At 35.3% G+C, this 18,477-nt stretch overlaps 3 protein-coding genes across 3 annotated transcripts; 2 read left to right on the top strand and 1 right to left on the bottom strand.

Moving 5' to 3' along the window:
- On the top strand, positions 308-4,986 carry LOC105158824 (outer envelope pore protein 37, chloroplastic). Its single transcript, XM_011075706.2, has 6 exons — positions 308-859; positions 2,478-2,567; positions 2,945-3,121; positions 3,481-3,575; positions 3,904-4,024; positions 4,693-4,986. Exons 1-6 carry the CDS (start codon positions 488-490, stop codon positions 4,822-4,824), a joined length of 987 nt encoding a protein of 328 aa, XP_011074008.1. The 5' UTR covers positions 308-487; the 3' UTR covers positions 4,825-4,986.
- On the top strand, positions 6,333-10,940 carry LOC105158823. The gene is made up of 6 exons (XM_011075705.2): positions 6,333-6,426; positions 8,482-8,676; positions 9,169-9,285; positions 9,425-9,574; positions 10,387-10,445; positions 10,562-10,940. Exons 2-6 carry the CDS (start codon positions 8,554-8,556, stop codon positions 10,695-10,697), a joined length of 585 nt encoding a protein of 194 aa, XP_011074007.1. The 5' UTR covers positions 6,333-6,426; positions 8,482-8,553; the 3' UTR covers positions 10,698-10,940.
- Positions 11,630-16,246, bottom strand: LOC105158822 (vacuolar protein sorting-associated protein 20 homolog 2). Its single transcript, XM_011075703.2, has 6 exons — positions 15,672-16,246; positions 13,162-13,314; positions 12,891-13,043; positions 12,330-12,413; positions 11,939-12,065; positions 11,630-11,845 (listed from the first exon to the last, which is right to left on the bottom strand). Exons 1-6 carry the CDS (start codon positions 15,771-15,773, stop codon positions 11,820-11,822), a joined length of 645 nt encoding a protein of 214 aa, XP_011074005.1. The 5' UTR covers positions 15,774-16,246; the 3' UTR covers positions 11,630-11,819.

Below are 18,477 nucleotides of genomic sequence, written 5' to 3'. Positions count from 1 at the left end.
TTTCATCGATAAGTCGATTTTTAAACTTTTGTAAATGGTAGAAAATTTATTATTGGAATTATATGTATAATTAGACTGACTAAATTTAATAGAGAGTTTCAAATTCATAATAACAAATCTATCAAATTTGTTTAAATAAATTAATACCACAAAAGATATTAAATTCTTGAATGGGTACTTTTTACTTTGAATCCTCAATGGAAATGCAAATCCTTGCGTCCAAACGCAGCGTTTCAGTTATTCATGATTCAAAATTATCCCCAAATAGATTGTGGAATTGTAGTTGTACCACATGCACCAACTCTTGTACTCATTTTGTGACTGACTGATCTTTGATTCTTTATCCTTACACCCCACACCTACGCTCGGACGGATGGAAGAGGGATTGGAACATCCGGATGTTATAAACCCCACACATTTTTTCCCTCCTCACATTCAATAATATATATATATATATATACATAGTCTGTAAAAAATTTCAGCATCAATGGTGGATCAAAACCCGCAACCCTATTATCTGTCTCCACCACCATCCCCCGCCGTGGACGACGGCGGTTCGAAAGGCGGCGGTTTTCTGGGGCTCTTCCAAATGGGTCGGCCGAAGCTGCGAGTTACGTCGGAGTTCGACAGCGAGAGCTCCGTGTTCTTTAATAAAGTCTCGTGCAAATTGTTGGATAATTTGGCGAAATTGAAGCTCACTTTTCAAAACGACAGCAAAGGGGAAGTGTCGGAGCCCCAAGTTTTTCTCACTTCGAAATTCCTCTCGGTGCAGTACGATGTTGAAGAGAGTGATGCCCTGCTAAAGGCGTCGTTTGAAATTGTTCCTGGATTACAATTCAGAGCTGCGCACGAAGTCAAGGTGTTGAATTTTTGCTCAGACTACGCGCTTTCTAACCTTTTCTTTTCCGATTTTTTTGTATTTATCATATTTTACTGGTTTATTGGAAGAATATTTGAAATTCTTCTGTAGCGAAAAGAGCCACCTTTATTTTTTCTTTTTTTTCTTAGATTGATTTTTGGGTTTGTATGTTTGTGTTTTTCTGTTCATTGTTTCTTGAAATTTGAATTTTATGGCTTTAAGTCCTGTAATCCTAGTATTTATTAGTTCACTGTGCAATGCATTTGAAGAGCTTGATTTACTTCAAATATTTATTTCTGAGGCATGAAGATTTCACTAACAAGTTGAAAAGTCAAGGATGACTTTTCCAACTGGAGGAGAAGGTTCTGATTTTCATTTAGAAATGGAGAACTTGCTAATGCTCAAAAGATGCTACAATTTGTCTGCTGGAATATAGAAAAGAGTGTGGTCATATTCCTGCATGATGCTCGAGTTCTGTATTGTTCTTTTATTGAAGTTGAAAGACACAAATAATCTGTTTATATACTGCTTGTTAGTCTGATTTGACTGTGCACTTGGTTTCCAGTATGAAAAACCATTCATAAGTATCTAAAACTTTTTTGTCCCCTTAATTGGAACTAAAGAATTTGTGTTTCCAGCTGAAAGTACTGGTAGCTATAACAGAGTATTGACGGGATTCCTCTTGTGACATGCAAAATAGTGCTTTACAACAATTTATGAGTTGGACCTGTTTATTTGTTTATGACAAGCTTAAATCAATTGTCATATTTAATCTTCATGTATTACTAGAAGTTTTTTGAAAGTTGATCTACACTTAATTTTACATGTGTTGATGTGGTTCCGGATCCTGGTTACTCCATATATGTTTGGAATTCTCAGCGAAGAGAATTTATGTGTTGCATCTGTTATTAATACATACTATTGTTTGATAACATTTGTTCTCTCTTTATCCTTGAATGATTGAACTTGTTGTCATTTAAGTTTTAAGTTGTAGAAGTGAACAATTTATTTGATGTGGACACTTGACGGAGTTTCTGATTTTATCATTACTCTTGGCCGAATTCCGTTATTGCTTGAGTTTCGTATTGTTGAGCGGATGTCAAGAATGTTGGTATATTTAACTATTTGTGCATTAAATTTTCTAATCTTAGTAGGATGTTGCTGTTTCTTTCATTCTATATTATGTAAGAGGAGTCTATGTTCATCTTATCAATTAATGCCAGTGATTAAATCAATATTTTGACTACATTTCTGAGAATGACAAAGTAATATCATGACCAGGATTAACGCTTCTTGCATAAAGAGCGGAGATTGTTTTATTTTGTTCTTCCATTTTATAAAATTTATTAGAACTGCGGAGAGCATAGGGTGGATAAAACTTATATAATGAAATAATCATGAAAAACAGTGTGAAACTTACTTTTAGTGAATAATTCAGATTCCTACGGAAAGCGTGTGTAACTTGATCATGTTAAAAGATTGTGTTGTCTCCTTACGATTCTGAGAGTTTAGCAAGTCGAGATCCTCCTGGTTCCTGGCTGTTATTCAGTTTCTGGCAAACTGCATTTTATATGTGATCTGTGCTCTTTTTCTTACAGTACTTCTGTATTACTTATAGGCTCGGCAAGGAGAGGTTGCAATGGTTGCAGATCTTGCGAGTCCCGCCTACAAATTGGAATTGTCATCCGCTGTTCCTGCTGTTGGCATGGTGAGAATGTTGCCCCAATACTATTTTAATATTTTTTCATTCTTTAGAACTTAGTTGTTTGTTGGAAACTTCATTTCAGCCACCTAGAAAATGAAAATATTCAGTGGTGAAAATGCTTGAAAGTTGAATCATGTTAGCCTGTTGGTCTTAACTTCAGACCCAGTATTCGGTTGAAAGTTTATGCTTTACTCTACCTTGTGAAGACTAGGTACTTAAGCTTCAAGATAGTGCTTTTCTAAGCATCTCACAACCTATGCTGTTTTGATGGTTAACAATTTCAAGTAAATTCATGCATGAGTAACTCCACACACACATAAGACATAACCTGAAGACCCTCAATTTTTTTCTTACTGTTTTGTTCTATTCTTATGCTGCAGCCAAGAGCCACCTTGAAATTTCCTCTTGGAGAAGTTTCATTTGAGGAGAAAGAGGAGGAAGAAGAAGAACAGAAGAGAGCTTTATCAGTGAACGGGATCGTTAAAAGTCATGTCCTGGATGGAGTTTGTACTGCCCGTTACAGTGAGGAAAATTTGGAATTAAGATATGCATACAAGGTGATTCGTTTTAATATTCTTTCTTAAAGGAACTCTTTTTTCATTTTTCTTTAGATTTTTTGACTTTGTCAAAGAACTTGTCATAGTTTATGTAACTGAATATCCTGTAACAGTAAGGACTGGTTTCCTTTTCGCATTAACCTCAGGATTTATTTTTTGGTTGGTCAGCTAAATGTTCACTTTATATCTTTTCATGATTCACTTAATTTTAACCTTTTGCAATATCTAGAGCCCGTATAAGTGACTGCCATACTTGCAATCTGAAATTGTATCGGCAAATAGCTTTAGGTCCATGATCTTGTTGTCCCATAGTTAACAACCGTCTTCTTGTTAATTATTTTACCTTTTTATGGTTGTAGGATGAGCAAATGACATTGATTCCAAGCATATCTCTGCCTTCAAATGCATTATCTTGTGCATTTAAGCGAAGATTCAGTCCTTCAGACAAGTTAAGGTGATATCTCCCTCCCTTCCTGTCTCTATATTCTCCCACCCACCCACCCCCATGTGTGCACACTCTATAATGCATCTACATTAGCTAGGTTCTAAGATATCCAAAGTAAAATTTAAAGCCCTTGGCACCATTCACAAGCCTTTTGAGATGCCTTTTTCATTGAGCTGCGCAGAATTCCGTCAAAGAGTAGGTATATAAACCTTCTTGAGAATCAGGATGGATATTAGAATTATTTGCAAGAAATACTATGCTGAATATCCAATTAATGAACTATGTTTTTGACAAGACTACTAACTTAGAAAAATATTCATCAATGGTTTGTCCTCAGCTACCTGTACAACTTTGATACAAACAATTGGAGCGCGGTATATAAACACACAGTTGGGAAGGAGTATAAATTTAAAGCTGGTTATGATGCTGAGGTACGACTTGGGTGGGCATCTCTCTGGGTAAGTCTCTCATTTATCTACTGAATATGTTTGAATTTTTCGAGTCCCTTCATTGAGATGGAAGTAGCAATAAATTCACATAGGCTGCCTTCAGTTGCTGTATTCTATCCTTTTCTTGACTAATGCATGGCACGCGTACCAATGGGCTAACTTTGGGCTCCCATTTTCTCCGTATGATACATAAGCCTATCTATGGTTGTATGTGGCACTCCCAGAATTATCTCTTCCTAGCAAAATCAAAAAGAACTGGGAAGATGCTGAATTAGCTCGCCGTTTTAAAGCGTGCTGGCTGACTTTTGTGCATCAAGTTAAGTTCATAGCTGACTTGACGCAGGCTATAAATTTCAATTGGCATGGTTGGAGTAATAACTACTTTGCAATTCTTTATGTTGTGTGGATAAAAGAAACATAAACCGGGAAAATGAAAAAGCTTTTGGAACTCAGGAGAGTATAACTACAGTCTTTGAGCAAATTGATAAACTAAAACTACTAGTCGCGTTTTTATGCCTAACTGTTAATGCTTACACATCAGTTCTTATTCTCATCATTCCTTTATGCTCCGAATCTCGTCAATAATATGCCTCAGAAATTACCGAAATAACAATGAGTGATGTTATAGCACATGAAGTTTAGAAACTGAGTCTGATGTCTAATATGAAACGATTCAGGTCGGAGACGAAGATGGCAAAGCCAAGACAGCGCCATTCAAGATGAAAGTGCAGTTAATGCTCCAAGTTCCTCAGGATGATATCAAATCATCAGCTCTCATGTTCCGCGTGAAGAAGAGGTGGGATATATAGCTCTCTGTACATGGGTTAGTTTGTCAAGTTTCTTTCTTGGCAGAAGCATTCTGGTGTTAGGATCTCGCTGTAATGATCTTCATCTTGTCGAAAATAATTTAAATTCTTGGTTGGGATCCTCACTGCTATTTACAGGAAATCTACTTCCCAGAAATTTCCTAAGTGCCAGTTTTCTATTACTTATTGTTCTTTTTATAGTTTGTTTATTAGATTATAAATCCTCAAAATATTTTCATTTGAGCTGATAATTTGATAAAATTTATAAATTTACGAGCTTATAATCTTATAAAATCACTCGGATTTTCTATATAAGCTTCTATTTTTTTTTAAAAAAAAATAAGTATTCTTGACATTATAACATTTTTTTCTTTATTATATAATTGGCATTATTGTCATTATATAATTACTTTTGAAGATTTCGAAAGTTGATCTGTTTATTTTAAATTTATAAATCCCAAGAATATGTTTTACGACTTAAGGACTTTGTAACAAATCTAATTTGATTAAAGTTTTAATTTTGAATGATGGATCAACTAAAATAACAAATTCTATTGGTTTGAGTAAAGAAAAGTGAGGTGAAAGTAAATGGAAAATTTGTGTGAAAAGTGAGAGTGTGGGATACCCTCTTGACACTCTTATTTATAGAAATTGGATGAGAGAAATGGAGAATAGAGATATGTGACATGTACAAAAAAAGTCTATTAGCCGTATTCCAGCATTTCCGACTTGCAAGCTTATGGAGTGTTGCTCACCTATCAGATCAATAGGTTGAAATTGGACTCAGTAGATTTTTATTGGGCTGGTGGTGGTTTTTAGCTCTTTAAAATTATTGTTCCTCAATTGAGTCCATTGGATCACACATTTTCTTTGGACTTCAAAAATGGATATTTGGGCATTATCTACATACATAATTGCACTCTTTCTTGTCCCTTTTTCAATACATTAAACTGAAGAAAAAAAAATAGAAAATTGTATCTTACTACATAATTTTATCCCACTCAATTCCTATTATCCCATCAATAAAAGTAAACATGTCCTTAAAAAAGTTGTTAATGAGATCTAATTTAATTTATAAAAATAAGATTTCGTAATTATGAAATTATAAATAATTTGATCTATTTCATCAATAATTTGATAATTAAATTTATAATATAATTATTATCAATCCATAAATGATAATTCAATTTGAATTTTTTTTTCTCCTCTAAGCAAAGAGAATAAAGGCAACAAAAAGGAAGAGGAGAAAAAGGATATGCCCTTTTCCTCAAATTCCACCAAAGTCCTATTTATCATATCCTCTCTCTCTCTCTCTCTCTTCTGTGTTAACCCTCTAAAAGGGTTGCAAGAAAGGATGAAGAAAGTGGATTCTCTCCACAACTGTAAGCCAACCAATTAAGAACTACTACTACTCCTCTGCTTGACCATCATTATAAAATTGAAATCAAATCAGAAGAATTAAAGAGTCATTGACATTAATTATATTTTCAAGAGAGAGAGAGAGAGAGAAAAGGAGAGAAAACCCATTTCCATTCCCTTTCTTTGTCTTCGCGGAGTGACAGAAGATTTGTGTCTTCTTCATGCCCTTCTTTCCGGAAAAACAAGGTACGATATGATTTTTTTTTTTTTTTTTCTGGCAATTGGTTTAGTTTTTTGTTCTTGTTTTTCATATTCGTTAATGCGTTGTCGTGATTGTTAATGATGTGCTGTGGAGTTGTGGGAATTGGGTGTTGTGTTGCTTGGTGTTTGACGAGTAGAAGATATCAGCTTTGCATGTCTGGATTATTAATTTTTTTCAGTTTTCTGATCTTGGATTATTGCGTTGGGATATGGGTTTCTTTTTATTTGCCTCAATTTCCGTGTTTTGTTTGGAATGGAGATGTGATTCTTTGTTACTGCAAGATCCTATCTTGGGCTCTGCCATGAAAAGTCTTGTGCTTGGAGATGCTCATGTGAATTTGGAAAGTAAAATTCAGTATCCGGATAGAATTATAGACTGTATTATCTCGTCCAGTGCATAGTTTCATTGTTTAAGTGTTATTTTCTTGTGCTGCATAACGATAGTTTTCTTTGGCTTGGTCTTTGGTGTCGAATGGGGATTTAGTATACTGTGGATTTGCAGTGTTTGGAGAGGTAAAATAGGAAAAGGATGAAAATTCTGCAGCTTTTTGCTGGTAGACGAGTACTTTCCATGTTTTAGAGGTTCAACTGTATTACATAAGAGACAAGATATCAGAAGGGCTCTAGGTCAAAGGCGAAGTTGTGTGCAATTGATTGTAGTAGTTATTGATAGAAGAGAGAGTGAGTTTATGAAATCCTTAATAAACCTTTTGTGGATACATGTTGGTATTGTTAAAGATTAATGCAGTAGCTTTCTACCTAGTGACAAATTTTAAACAGTGGATTCTTGTTGTAATAACATCAATAATATCCATTACCTTATAGCATATCTTACAAGTTGTATTTTGTCGATCTCTTAGATTGATATCTACACAAAATAAGAAATAAAGATATGTTAGCTTTTGGATAAAATAACACCCGAGTGAGATGCATCATGATCCTTTGTGCAAATTTAATGCATGATTTATTGGTTGACATCCGTCACTGATATTCTGTTTCTTATTCTATAAATGAATGTCTATGGGTGTTTGCATTTTAGTGTAACCAAATTTAGAAAAGGATAAGTGATTCTTTTACCTGCCATACCGATTTTGAGGCATGTATTTAGTGATTATATCTTATGTGGTTATTCGATTTCCGTTAATATGATATGAGCATTAAATTTGGGTATCTCAATGGTCAATCAGACAAGAATTGGAGGACCATCAAAAGGTCCCTTTTCTCCATCAAACGGAAAAATAAAAAGAAGTACAATGGGGTAATGTTCCCTTAAGGCAGCCAACCAGCTGCTAGACAATGCCTTTTGAATTGATTTCTATAGTTGAACAGAATGCATGCAATAGGAATAAAGTAACTTGAAATCTGAGCTTTTCTTTTCCCTTAGGAAATTGCATGGGTTTGTAAGTAATTTGGAAATTTCCTGTCGGTTACTCATGGAGTAGCAATTTGGAAATTAATTCATTTTTGTAGAACCAAAATTCGAGAATTCAACTAGTCATGACATCAGATGCGGGTTGGAAATAGGGTACTTGCTTATGTTTGTTGACCTGAGGAAACTAAAAGAAAACTATATTTAATGATGAGCTAGGGCTTCATAAATTTCTATGATTGACCATGAGAATTTGCTTAATCATGTAGCACGCTACATAATTTCAAATATATTTGAGTACTGCAGTTTGTTTTGATCTGTAGCCACTCTATTCACGAGGCACTTGCTGCTATATCCTGATTGTATCTATATCAACAATTTGTCTTTCTCTTCTATAGTAATATTGATGTGGTTATTCATGCAAATCTCAAAACTAATCAATAAAACGAATCCTATAAGAAAGGAATTAAGCTTGCAAAGTTTGTTGGTTCTTTTGTATGAATATGAATTCCGTAACAATTAAAAAAATCTTTTCCTATTCAGATACAGAAACTATTCCTATGACCTCGATCTTGGAAATTGACAAGTCGTAATCATATATTTCCACGCATCAGTTGGTTTTCACTAATGATTTACTACCAGGGGCCTCTGTTTTGTATGTGCTGGTATAGTGGCTTTGTGGATATGATAAAACACATCAAAGTATCGATAATGTAAAAGATGGAGACAAGAATGAGATCCAGATGTTTGGTTCTGATGAAGAAGTCGCAACTCAGATTCCAACTCAGGCACAGTCACTTGTTGAGGGGTCTGGAGCAGTTTTGGTCTCCGAGTATAAACCTGTTGCCGATGTGGACTACCTACAGGTTTGTCGATCTTGCCTGCTTTATCTGTATTCTATTTTAGAAATTTGCTCTGTTTCTTTTGTAGTGTATTCTTCAGATGACTGACTTATTTGTACCATCTCAGTTTAACTTTTAGCTGGGTATTAATTGTACTCAATGTGTTCAGAGTTAGAGATCTAATTTTATGGAGCATATTTGTATAGAAGGAATACTGTATATATGTTACTTGGACCTTCATACTGGGTTGATCAATTCTCTCCTATTTTTGTTTCAGTAGTTGCTAGACCTTTGTCTACGAACTTATTTTTTTTATTTCACATTTAGTAGTATCTGGCTGTGCTTTCAGCCCTCGAAGGAAGAGAAGAAGGCTAATAACATGAGAATATTTTTGAGTTTGCAATTAGCCATGTTAAAGTTTGAAACCTTGCAGCAAATACAACAGGATCAGGCTTTGGTTTGTTGTTGGCTGATTACATGTGTATAACAATCAATCACTTTAAATGTCTTTGTCAGGAATTATTAGCAATTCAGCAACAAGGGCCTAGAGCGATTGGTTTTTTTGGGACACGAAATATGGGGTTCATGCACCAAGAACTTATAGAGATTCTGAGCTATGCATTGGTTATAACGGTACTACTCTCACTTGCTTTGATTGATCTGACCCTTATTGTGCATTGAGTTGAATATCATGTGATATCATCGTCTCCTCTTGTTTCTCAGAATATCCTTATGAGTTCCTACCTATGGATTCCCCGTTTTGTCATTGCAGAAAAACCATATATTTACATCAGGAGCATCAGGCACTAATGCTGCTGTTATCAGAGGAGCTCTTCGTGCTGAAAGACCAGAGCTGCTAACTGTAATATTGCCACAAAGTTTGAAAAAGCAACCTCCAGAGAGTCAAGAATTACTATCTAAAGTAAGATTTAGCATTTTGTTGTGTTATGTGGGACTCTTGGAATAAATAGCAATGTTGTAAGATGATTCACCCTTACTTAAATAGCCTTCTACCAACCCTGGATGCTGCATTTAAACTATTAGATGGAGGATGGAGGATGGTGGATAGTGAAAACTGGAGGTGCTGGCAGATGGTAAATGTGAGGAGAGCTAATTGCTTGTGAGTAGCAATTTAATTGTTTTGGAGGAAAGGATCAGGTTATAAGGCATGTGGTAGAGGAAAAAAACAATATAAGAATTAACAGCAAAATAATCAGAGAAAATATGAGGATTGTGGTATTCAAATGGTTGGAACCGCCAATATAGTGTAGGATTAAGGTTCTGGGATGTATTAAGAGATTATGTTCCAACTTTTCTTGTCTATGTTTGCATGAGTGGTTTTTGTTTCCTTCTTGTGACAAGTTAAGGAGACAATACAATAGTACAATTTGATATTAAGAAGTTATATGATGAAGTTTTGGATTATCCTTGCTTAAGTGTTACCCCTTGAGCTTGACATAATTTTGCTTGGTTGCATTAACTTACTCGCTATTATTGTGTATTATATGACAAACTGTCCAAGGTGCTCAGACTGATCCAAAACATTTCAAAACCTGTATCGCGACTGTGAGTTTGTGCATTGATTGGATAATGCAGATGCACCCGAAAGAGAAGGCCCCAGACCATGAGTGACTGGAGAGGGAGGACAGAACAATTTACAGACCCATTTCTTTATTCATGTAGGTGGTGGTAATAGAATACTGTAAGAATCCTAAAATAAGTTTTTCTTGGCAGGTGAAAAATGTAATAGAGAAGCCCCACAACGATCATCTTCCGCTGATAGAAGCCAGCAGGTATGCAAACACGTCTTCCAGGGCAGCTTTTCTTGTTCCCTTACTTGCATGTGTCGTTTCAGGTCATTTTAAATAAATTTCCATTAATAAAATTCCAACTTGAACGATAAATGCAGGTTGTGCAACATGGACATCATATCACAAGTGCAGCAAGTTATTTGTTTCGCCTTCCATGACAGTAGACTGCTCATGGAAACATGCCAAGAAGCCAAGAACATGCGAAAGATCGTTACCCTCTTTTACCTGGATTGATTGCGGCCCAAAGCCTCTAATTTATCTGTCCATATATTCTTCAAGAAATGAAGTCTTGATCTTGCTACTAGATTAGACTGAACAAAAATGGTCTTCGTTTGTCTTGTCGAGTTGGCATACTGGCCAAAGAGGAAAAGGGGCCTCTCTAGGCCGCTTTTGGCAGAACAACGATGGTTTTCATTCTGTCGATATGTGCTATACAATTAGAAATTCAATATAAAATGATTGATTTATTTCTCCTTACCTTCCTTTGTCAGACTGCTTTTATCTGTTTGCATAACTTGAACAAATCTGGTCTCTCCTCTCCATGCATGGTTTGCTGTATGCTTATTATGATAGCAAGATAGCGTGTGTTTCTGTCTCTCTAGTAATAAATCCATCCGTCATGTGTTGTGATGACGTGAAGGAGGGTCAAAATTATTATATTCATATTACAATTCGAGAAGACAGAGATCTATTTACAGGAGGAATGAATGAAATCATAAAATCAAAGGTTAATTACACTTACCACCGAAGTACATCCAAGATCACAAACGTCTTGCTAACTGCACCCGAAAACAATAAGCAGATTTTTTGTCCCTTCTGATTTAATTGTAAGTTTATTTGAAATATATTACTTTTGATTTGTTGTAAAATTTTACTAAAATGAGCAACAAACCAAAACTAATAAATTTAAAATAAACTTACAGTTAAACTTGTAATGGAAAATATTTTTTTAACAATTATTAAAGACCATATTAGTGGCACATTAGCGCCGGTCAGTTAGATCTTTTTGGTATGTTTAGAATAGTAGGGGAGTGCTTGCAATATTAAATATATTTCAAGAATGACAAGTCTTAATTAACTCTAAAATTAGTTATTGGAATTTCGGGATGAAATAAAGATGAATATATGATAAGATAAACAAAATAATTAAGAATAGAAGTTAGAGAAAGAATCATTTTGGTACATAAGTTTTGTATTAATCTGTAAGATCGTATCAGCCAATTAGATGGACAAATGTTATGTACTGGAAAAACCAAATGAAAAAATTGAAAACTAAGTTATGTTGAGTGAATGCTGGCAAAAACGCATCTCTCTTGTATATAAAGACGGCTGAGAGCAAGCAATATATTTTCACCATCAAGCAGCTAATGGTTCCTCCATAACTGCATTTAAATAGACGGATCAAGAATCAAATTCTAAGAAGAAACACATAAACAGGTGCTTGGAGAGGGAGGGAGAGAGATAGAGAGAGAGACCTTTTTTCCGTTCAGAAATTTCACCCGGAGTATCTTCGACTGCGTCATGGAGAGCTGGAGCTTTTGATGGCACGTCTGGAAGATCCAGCTTCTCTTCTCGTTCATCTGAAAGATCTTGAGATGACATCTGTACAAAACAAGAAGCGCATTAGTTCATATTTTATTTAACTAAGCTGACACTCCACAACTACACAAAGATCCATAATATACGCAACATGGCGTTAACTCCTCGAAAATACAAAGAGACAAACAGAGATGATATTTTGACAAGCGACAGGAATACAACATAGAGTTGTGCAATTTGATCTATCTTAAAAGAAGGAAAATATAATTCCAGATGAAAAAGTAAAGTTGCATGGTTGAAATCGCAATTTTGTGAAGAAAAGCGGACCTGTATCTCTAGTTTCTCAAATTCTGCTAATATTTCCTCTTCATCTTCAGCTGATAGCTTCTCTCCCAGAATTGCATTAATTTCCTACAAAAGAGAATGACTGTCAGTGGAGGGGAAGGATACTGAAGAGACTTATTGCAAGAACTAGAGGTGTAAAAGAATCTAAATGCCAGGATGATGCCTTTTCTCACAATAAATAATCTATTAATTGCAAAAGGTAATTAATAAATTCTAGTACGGTATTACTACATCTTGGTTCGTCATTTTGTTTGGGGATGCGGGATCAGTTCAAAAGAAGGCGGCAGAGAAATAGAGTCTGGAAATGGTTACTGAATTTAGCAAAACATCGACTGTGCAATTTAAATGAATATAATAACTCAGAACGCAAGAAGCTTGAACTCAACGTACGTTCTCAAAAACATGGTACAAGCAGAAAGGTTTTGCATATATTAACAACGAATAAGAGCGGATGACTATTATGAATGGAAGTACACTGAGAAGCTCAATTACTAAGATAAATGCATACTTAACAAAGATACTGGAGAAAGAAGGAAAACTCACATCTTGATAAGCTTTTGCCTCAGCGGTGTCGTTCATCAGTTTTTGAACATCATCCAGGTTGATCTCACTTTGTATTGCTTTAACCGCATTGTTTCCAGCCTTCAAACTCTCAAATACTGCTTTTTGTTTGCTCGCCAGTTCAACATCAGCCAACTGAAGCATATTCATTCTCATGTGCCGCGATGTTTGATCAACACACAAAATGTACAAAGCAAAACACATGGAAAGAGGATATCGAGGGATGAAAAGAACTCAATCAAATTAAACCTACTTGTTGCTCAACATTGATAAGCCAGGCATCAACTTGCTTCAGTAGGTCTTCTTGGACTTTCTTCTTCTTCAGAGCTAACAAGGCCCTGTCCTTTTTCTTTTCACGAAGCAAATCTTTTGCAGCTTGCTTCTCAGCTTCAACAACAGCCTCTAGCTGAAAGCAGGACAGTATGGAAGTATTAATGCAGGAGTACCACTGATCATTATGGTTATATTTACTTCTGATATGTAGAAACAGTGCTTTTGTTCAATTTTGATTAGTCATAATCCTGATGCTGAAAGTGGAAGGTTCCCAATTTATCAGATGCATGGAAGCTCAATTAATATATTAGTGTAGTTACCATGCATCAGATATCTACCCAATGAAAAGCTTCATAGAGACCAAGGAGCACACAAAAGATTTGTTTAACTGCAATTCTACGAATTAACTCTTTGTAGATGATTAAATGCATCATAGAAGTAGTTCATGACTTCTGTCCAGAAAATGTTGCATCTGTTTATCTTTGGGAGCCAACACATCAGGATAAAAGTAGAAACGAAAAACACAATGACATCTACAATGAGCATAAAACGACAATTACAAGAGTTAGACAACTTAATCAGTTTACTTTGTTAAAATGGTAATAACAGAAAATGAAAAGGAAAAAATTAATACAAGTCCTTCTTTCCATTTACAAGTCATAGAGGGCATCAGGTACATCCTAATATGTTTTCATGCTATATTCCACAATCAGGCACTTGACAGGTGGGGGAGGCATTAGTGGTGCAGCAGCAGGGTAGAATCTGAAAACATGTCATTCATGAATTATGTAGTTACATAATGCGTAACCAGACAACATCCAAAGTAAGAATTGAATTAAAATGTTGATAGTTTAGGTGACAGAAGCACTTGAAGCCCTATCCTTATAACACTATTCCAATGAAAACATTGACACAAAAGCTACTAATGCTAAATGTGAACCTTGTACAGATTACTAGAAAAAGTCATGCCCTCTAAAGGAATAATCCTTAGTATGTCCCATGCTTCTCCAAACCCCATCACATACAAATATATACATGCATATGCACATTATATGCATGTATAACAAAATATATATCAAATATGTCTATCATGCAAGTACTAATGGTTTATTATTGAGAGCATATTGCCTTTATACAGGTGAAAAATACAACAATACTTGCAACAATCATTTAGGTGACCACTCACCTAATGGTTTCAGTTGCATCTCCTGTGAAACTTCCAGGAAGTTTTTTAGTCTTTTTTATGAGAAGGGATAAGTTGCCCATTCAGAATATCACTAGGAAAATTTAGAATTAACCATGGAAATGCATTATGCATGACAAAGATGCCAAAGAAGTACATCATTTATCAAGAAACACCAAACCAACATGGGATGTTCAAGTTGTTGCAAGTTACCAGATACCTGTTGACAAGATTTCATCATAATTATTTTCCTAAAACTAGAAGATTGACAATTCTGAACAGCATGGACTATCTAGTTCTATGGTCAATTATCCTGTATTTGTGTTGCTATGATGAGACTAACAGATAACTGGTGATATCTCCAAAGCTAATTCTGGGATATTCCAGAGAGATCAACTATGTGAACCATTCCATGAATACGAATCCTTTTCTAACTAGGAACTCGTAAGCCTTTATGCCTGACTAATTTCATTTCATCAATCATGTGCACAAGGTCATTTGTACAATTTTCCAGTCCAAAGTTATGACCATAAGGTGTAATTCGGTGCATGTTCCTAATAAACCACCTTAGAATTGCATTAGGAAAGTGTCTTGTGTGAAGTTTTGAGACAAAAAGATAATAGAATCGATGTCCTCTTCTAATCAAAATCAGAATTCTTTCCTTTGATGTACTGTCTTCCCTTGGCTTTCCGATTTCAGCTTCATTGGTATCTATGATCAAGGAGAAGATAATACCAACTATAAAGTAAAGTCATACTGATGTTAATCACGCTGGAGTAATCTCAACCTTATTCATGACTAAGATAAAATCTTAGAATAGCAGCGAGGTGATTAATGAAAGTGCACCAATCACAGAAAAATAACAAGAGAACTATTGAATTCCAAATATAAAGCAGCAATGTTGCAAGTCACACGAAACAATCATCGAGTGATCATTACATAAACTAACTTTCAATCAAAGAGAGATAAGAAATGCATTCTAGACGAAAGCATTCAACTCTCAGAACCATGCAAAGAACAGAATGCAAATTCCTTGGAATAAACAGAATAACCCAAATTAAGTCTTGGTTAATCACCTGCCACATTATAAAGCTTTCCAGCATCGTTATGTCCCATTTTTCTTTGAATTGATCGATCATATAATCGAAATCATGCATTTCCAAAACATAAAGATTCAACCTTTACGATGAAAATCCGTCCAAAATCAGGACTTTACGAAAAAAAAATTAAATTAAGAAAAATAATTAAGAGTATAGCCCGGGGGGGGGGGGAAATAATTAAGAGTATAGCCGGGGGGGGGGGGGTACCTGCTGCTGGTATTGTGCAAGCTTACGCCTTTGGGTTTTGAGGGAAAGAATGGCCTTGTCCACTTGCGTGATTTTTGGCTTCTTCACCAAAACATTCCCCATTTTTGTTAATTATGTGTTGCCCAAACACAAAATTTTAAAAACTAATGACAGATAAGAAGATTATTCGGGATTCTCCATTTACAGAATGTTAAATCTCTCTCAGCCCAGCTGTTGATACCTAATGGGACAGAGAGAGAATTTGCCGAGTAGAGCCGCCGGTCTCTTTCCCGGGAGAGGTTCGGCCATAAACCTCCAGACAACGAACGTTCGACCCGCCAACTTTCACCGTAAGATAATCTTCTTATCGTACTTAATATGCACAAACAACCACAAGTTAGCTGGCGGCGGCGGTGGGCGGCGGAGGAGGCTGACGGAGGATCTGTGATGGTTAAAGGTTGTCAATGAACGGGAGAAATGGTAAATGGAGAAAGAAACAATAAGTTAATTTGTTTACATTTACTTTTATTTTTTCATTTGAGTTTGCTTTTTCTCTTGAAGGTGGTTGCTTCCGAAGTTGCATGGGGATTGCAGAATTCGGTTCACCGACCCAAAATTGGCAGAATCGAAATTTAGGATCAATTTTTGATTTTATAAAAAAAAACAATTGGCTTTTACCGATCGTTTGTTTTTTTATTGTGGTGATCGAATCGAGTTGAAAAATCAAAATTTTCTATATATTTTAATTTTATTAATATATTATATATTATATTTTTTTATTTTAATATTATTTTTTTCTTCTCTCTCTTTTAACTCGCTCTTCAATCTTTACTTCATCAATCTTCAAATATTTAAAATATACAAAGATGGCATGGGAGCTTGTTTGTCGACCAGTTGATAAAGGTGGCCAAGGGGTTCAAGACATTGCTACACTTAATCGCGCACTCATGTGTCTTAAACTGTGGACTGTAATTCATGGTGATAGTGTGTCCGTATGGTCAACTGGATATACCTCAGCCGCCTTTGAGAGATGTCCATTTGGACGGTATCGGAGCGGGGGGGGGCGCTCTTAGGGCTGGTTTAAACTTCTCCGATTATGTCCTCTATTACGACATCTTATCGACTACTGTGTTGGTGATGGGGCATCATTCTATTTATGGCAGGATCCTTGGCATGTGTTTGGGCCACTTATTCATCGCTTTTCGTGGGATCCACAGCTTACCAACACACTGATGACGGACAAGGTTAATATGGTGATGGAGGATGGACACTGGCACTGGCCTTTTCTCACTCATATTGAGTACTTGGAGATTCTTCATAATTTACCTCCTATATATGGCGGCACTAACTATCTTTCATGGGGATCGCAGAGTGCACCGACAGTTGCATTAATCATTCACTCTCTTAGGACTCCGGGGCCCAAGATAGGTTGGTATTCACTACTCTTGGGTTCCTTCGAAATACCCAAACATGTCTTTGTTCTCTAGCTGGTTATCCTTGGCAAACTGTCCACCGTGGACAAGCCTTGGTTCTCCAAATTGGGGTACTTCTTGTGTTTTATGTGACGACGGGACTCCCGAAATACATATACCCACTTGCTCTTTCAGTGCAAATACTTGAAGCAATGCTTGAGGGTGATCCGACAAATCCTCCGTTTTGACTAGTCTAACCGACCTTGGCCGACTGATATCATATGGGCGCATAGATGGAAGGGGAAATACTGTATCTCAGCTTCATATCGTACTTTGCTGGCTGAGCTGGTCTATCACATTTGGCGTGATCGTAACTTTCGACGATTTGATGGGCGTAACCGGGAGGCGTCCACTGTGGGAGCCATTATCATCGAGGACGTGAGACAGAGAATACTGAGTGTTGATCTTTCTTACTCTGTTACCACTTGTGCGCTTTATCATTTATGGCGGATCCCTTGACCTGTCGAAAAGTCATCCTAATTATGAGGATTGTTGTATTGTACTATACTTTTAATTAATAAAATTTACATGTATCGAGAAAATATTTAAAATATGGTATTCAGGTATTTTAGTTTATATTATCTAATAACAAGTTTAATCAATAATTTAATACATATTGATAATTTTTTTGTAAATAAATATTTTATATAATGCATATGAATTACAATTCATTATGACAAAATGCATTTATTCACTGTATATTAGAGTTATTAATCAATATCTCATATTTTAGTTTTAGATGATATTAAAATATGGTATGTTAGTTTATATTATCTAAAAACAAACTTAATTTTTGTACATTGTATATTTTATTTTTTAGATTTTAATATTTTTATATAAATATTTTTGGATAAAATTGGAAAAATACTAAAATTATTTATATAATTTTTTTAAATAAATATATTTTTATATTCAAAAAATAAAAAATCACCGGTTATAACCGAAATGGAACCGAAGCTTCCCAGTTTGGTTTCGATTCCAGAATTCAGGAAATCGAATTTTCGGTTTCGATTCGATTCACCGAATTGAACAAGCCTAAAATTGCACCTAAAACACAAATACTTTTTGTATTTTATAAAATTATAGATAGACATTTTGCTGGCTTGTTAATGCAAATGTACTTCACGGGTATTTATATAATATTTTTCCGTCAAATAGGGAGTATAGTTATAATAACATTATAACTTCATAAAGTGTACTTATAATTTAGAAAATATAGTAAATATTTGTGCATACTCTAATCTCAAGAAGGAGCAATTTTTGAGGTATTTTGTAACTCTACAATAATTAATAAAGTAAATATTGTAATGTGAAAAATCAATTAATATGAATTAATAAGCCCATGATTTTACCTA

This window comes from Sesamum indicum, linkage group LG3 (assembly GCF_000512975.1).
Source record: "Sesamum indicum cultivar Zhongzhi No. 13 linkage group LG3, S_indicum_v1.0, whole genome shotgun sequence".
In the NCBI taxonomy this organism is placed as follows: Eukaryota; Viridiplantae; Streptophyta; class Magnoliopsida; order Lamiales; family Pedaliaceae; genus Sesamum; species Sesamum indicum.
This window is presented reverse-complemented; position numbering and strand designations above follow the sequence as displayed.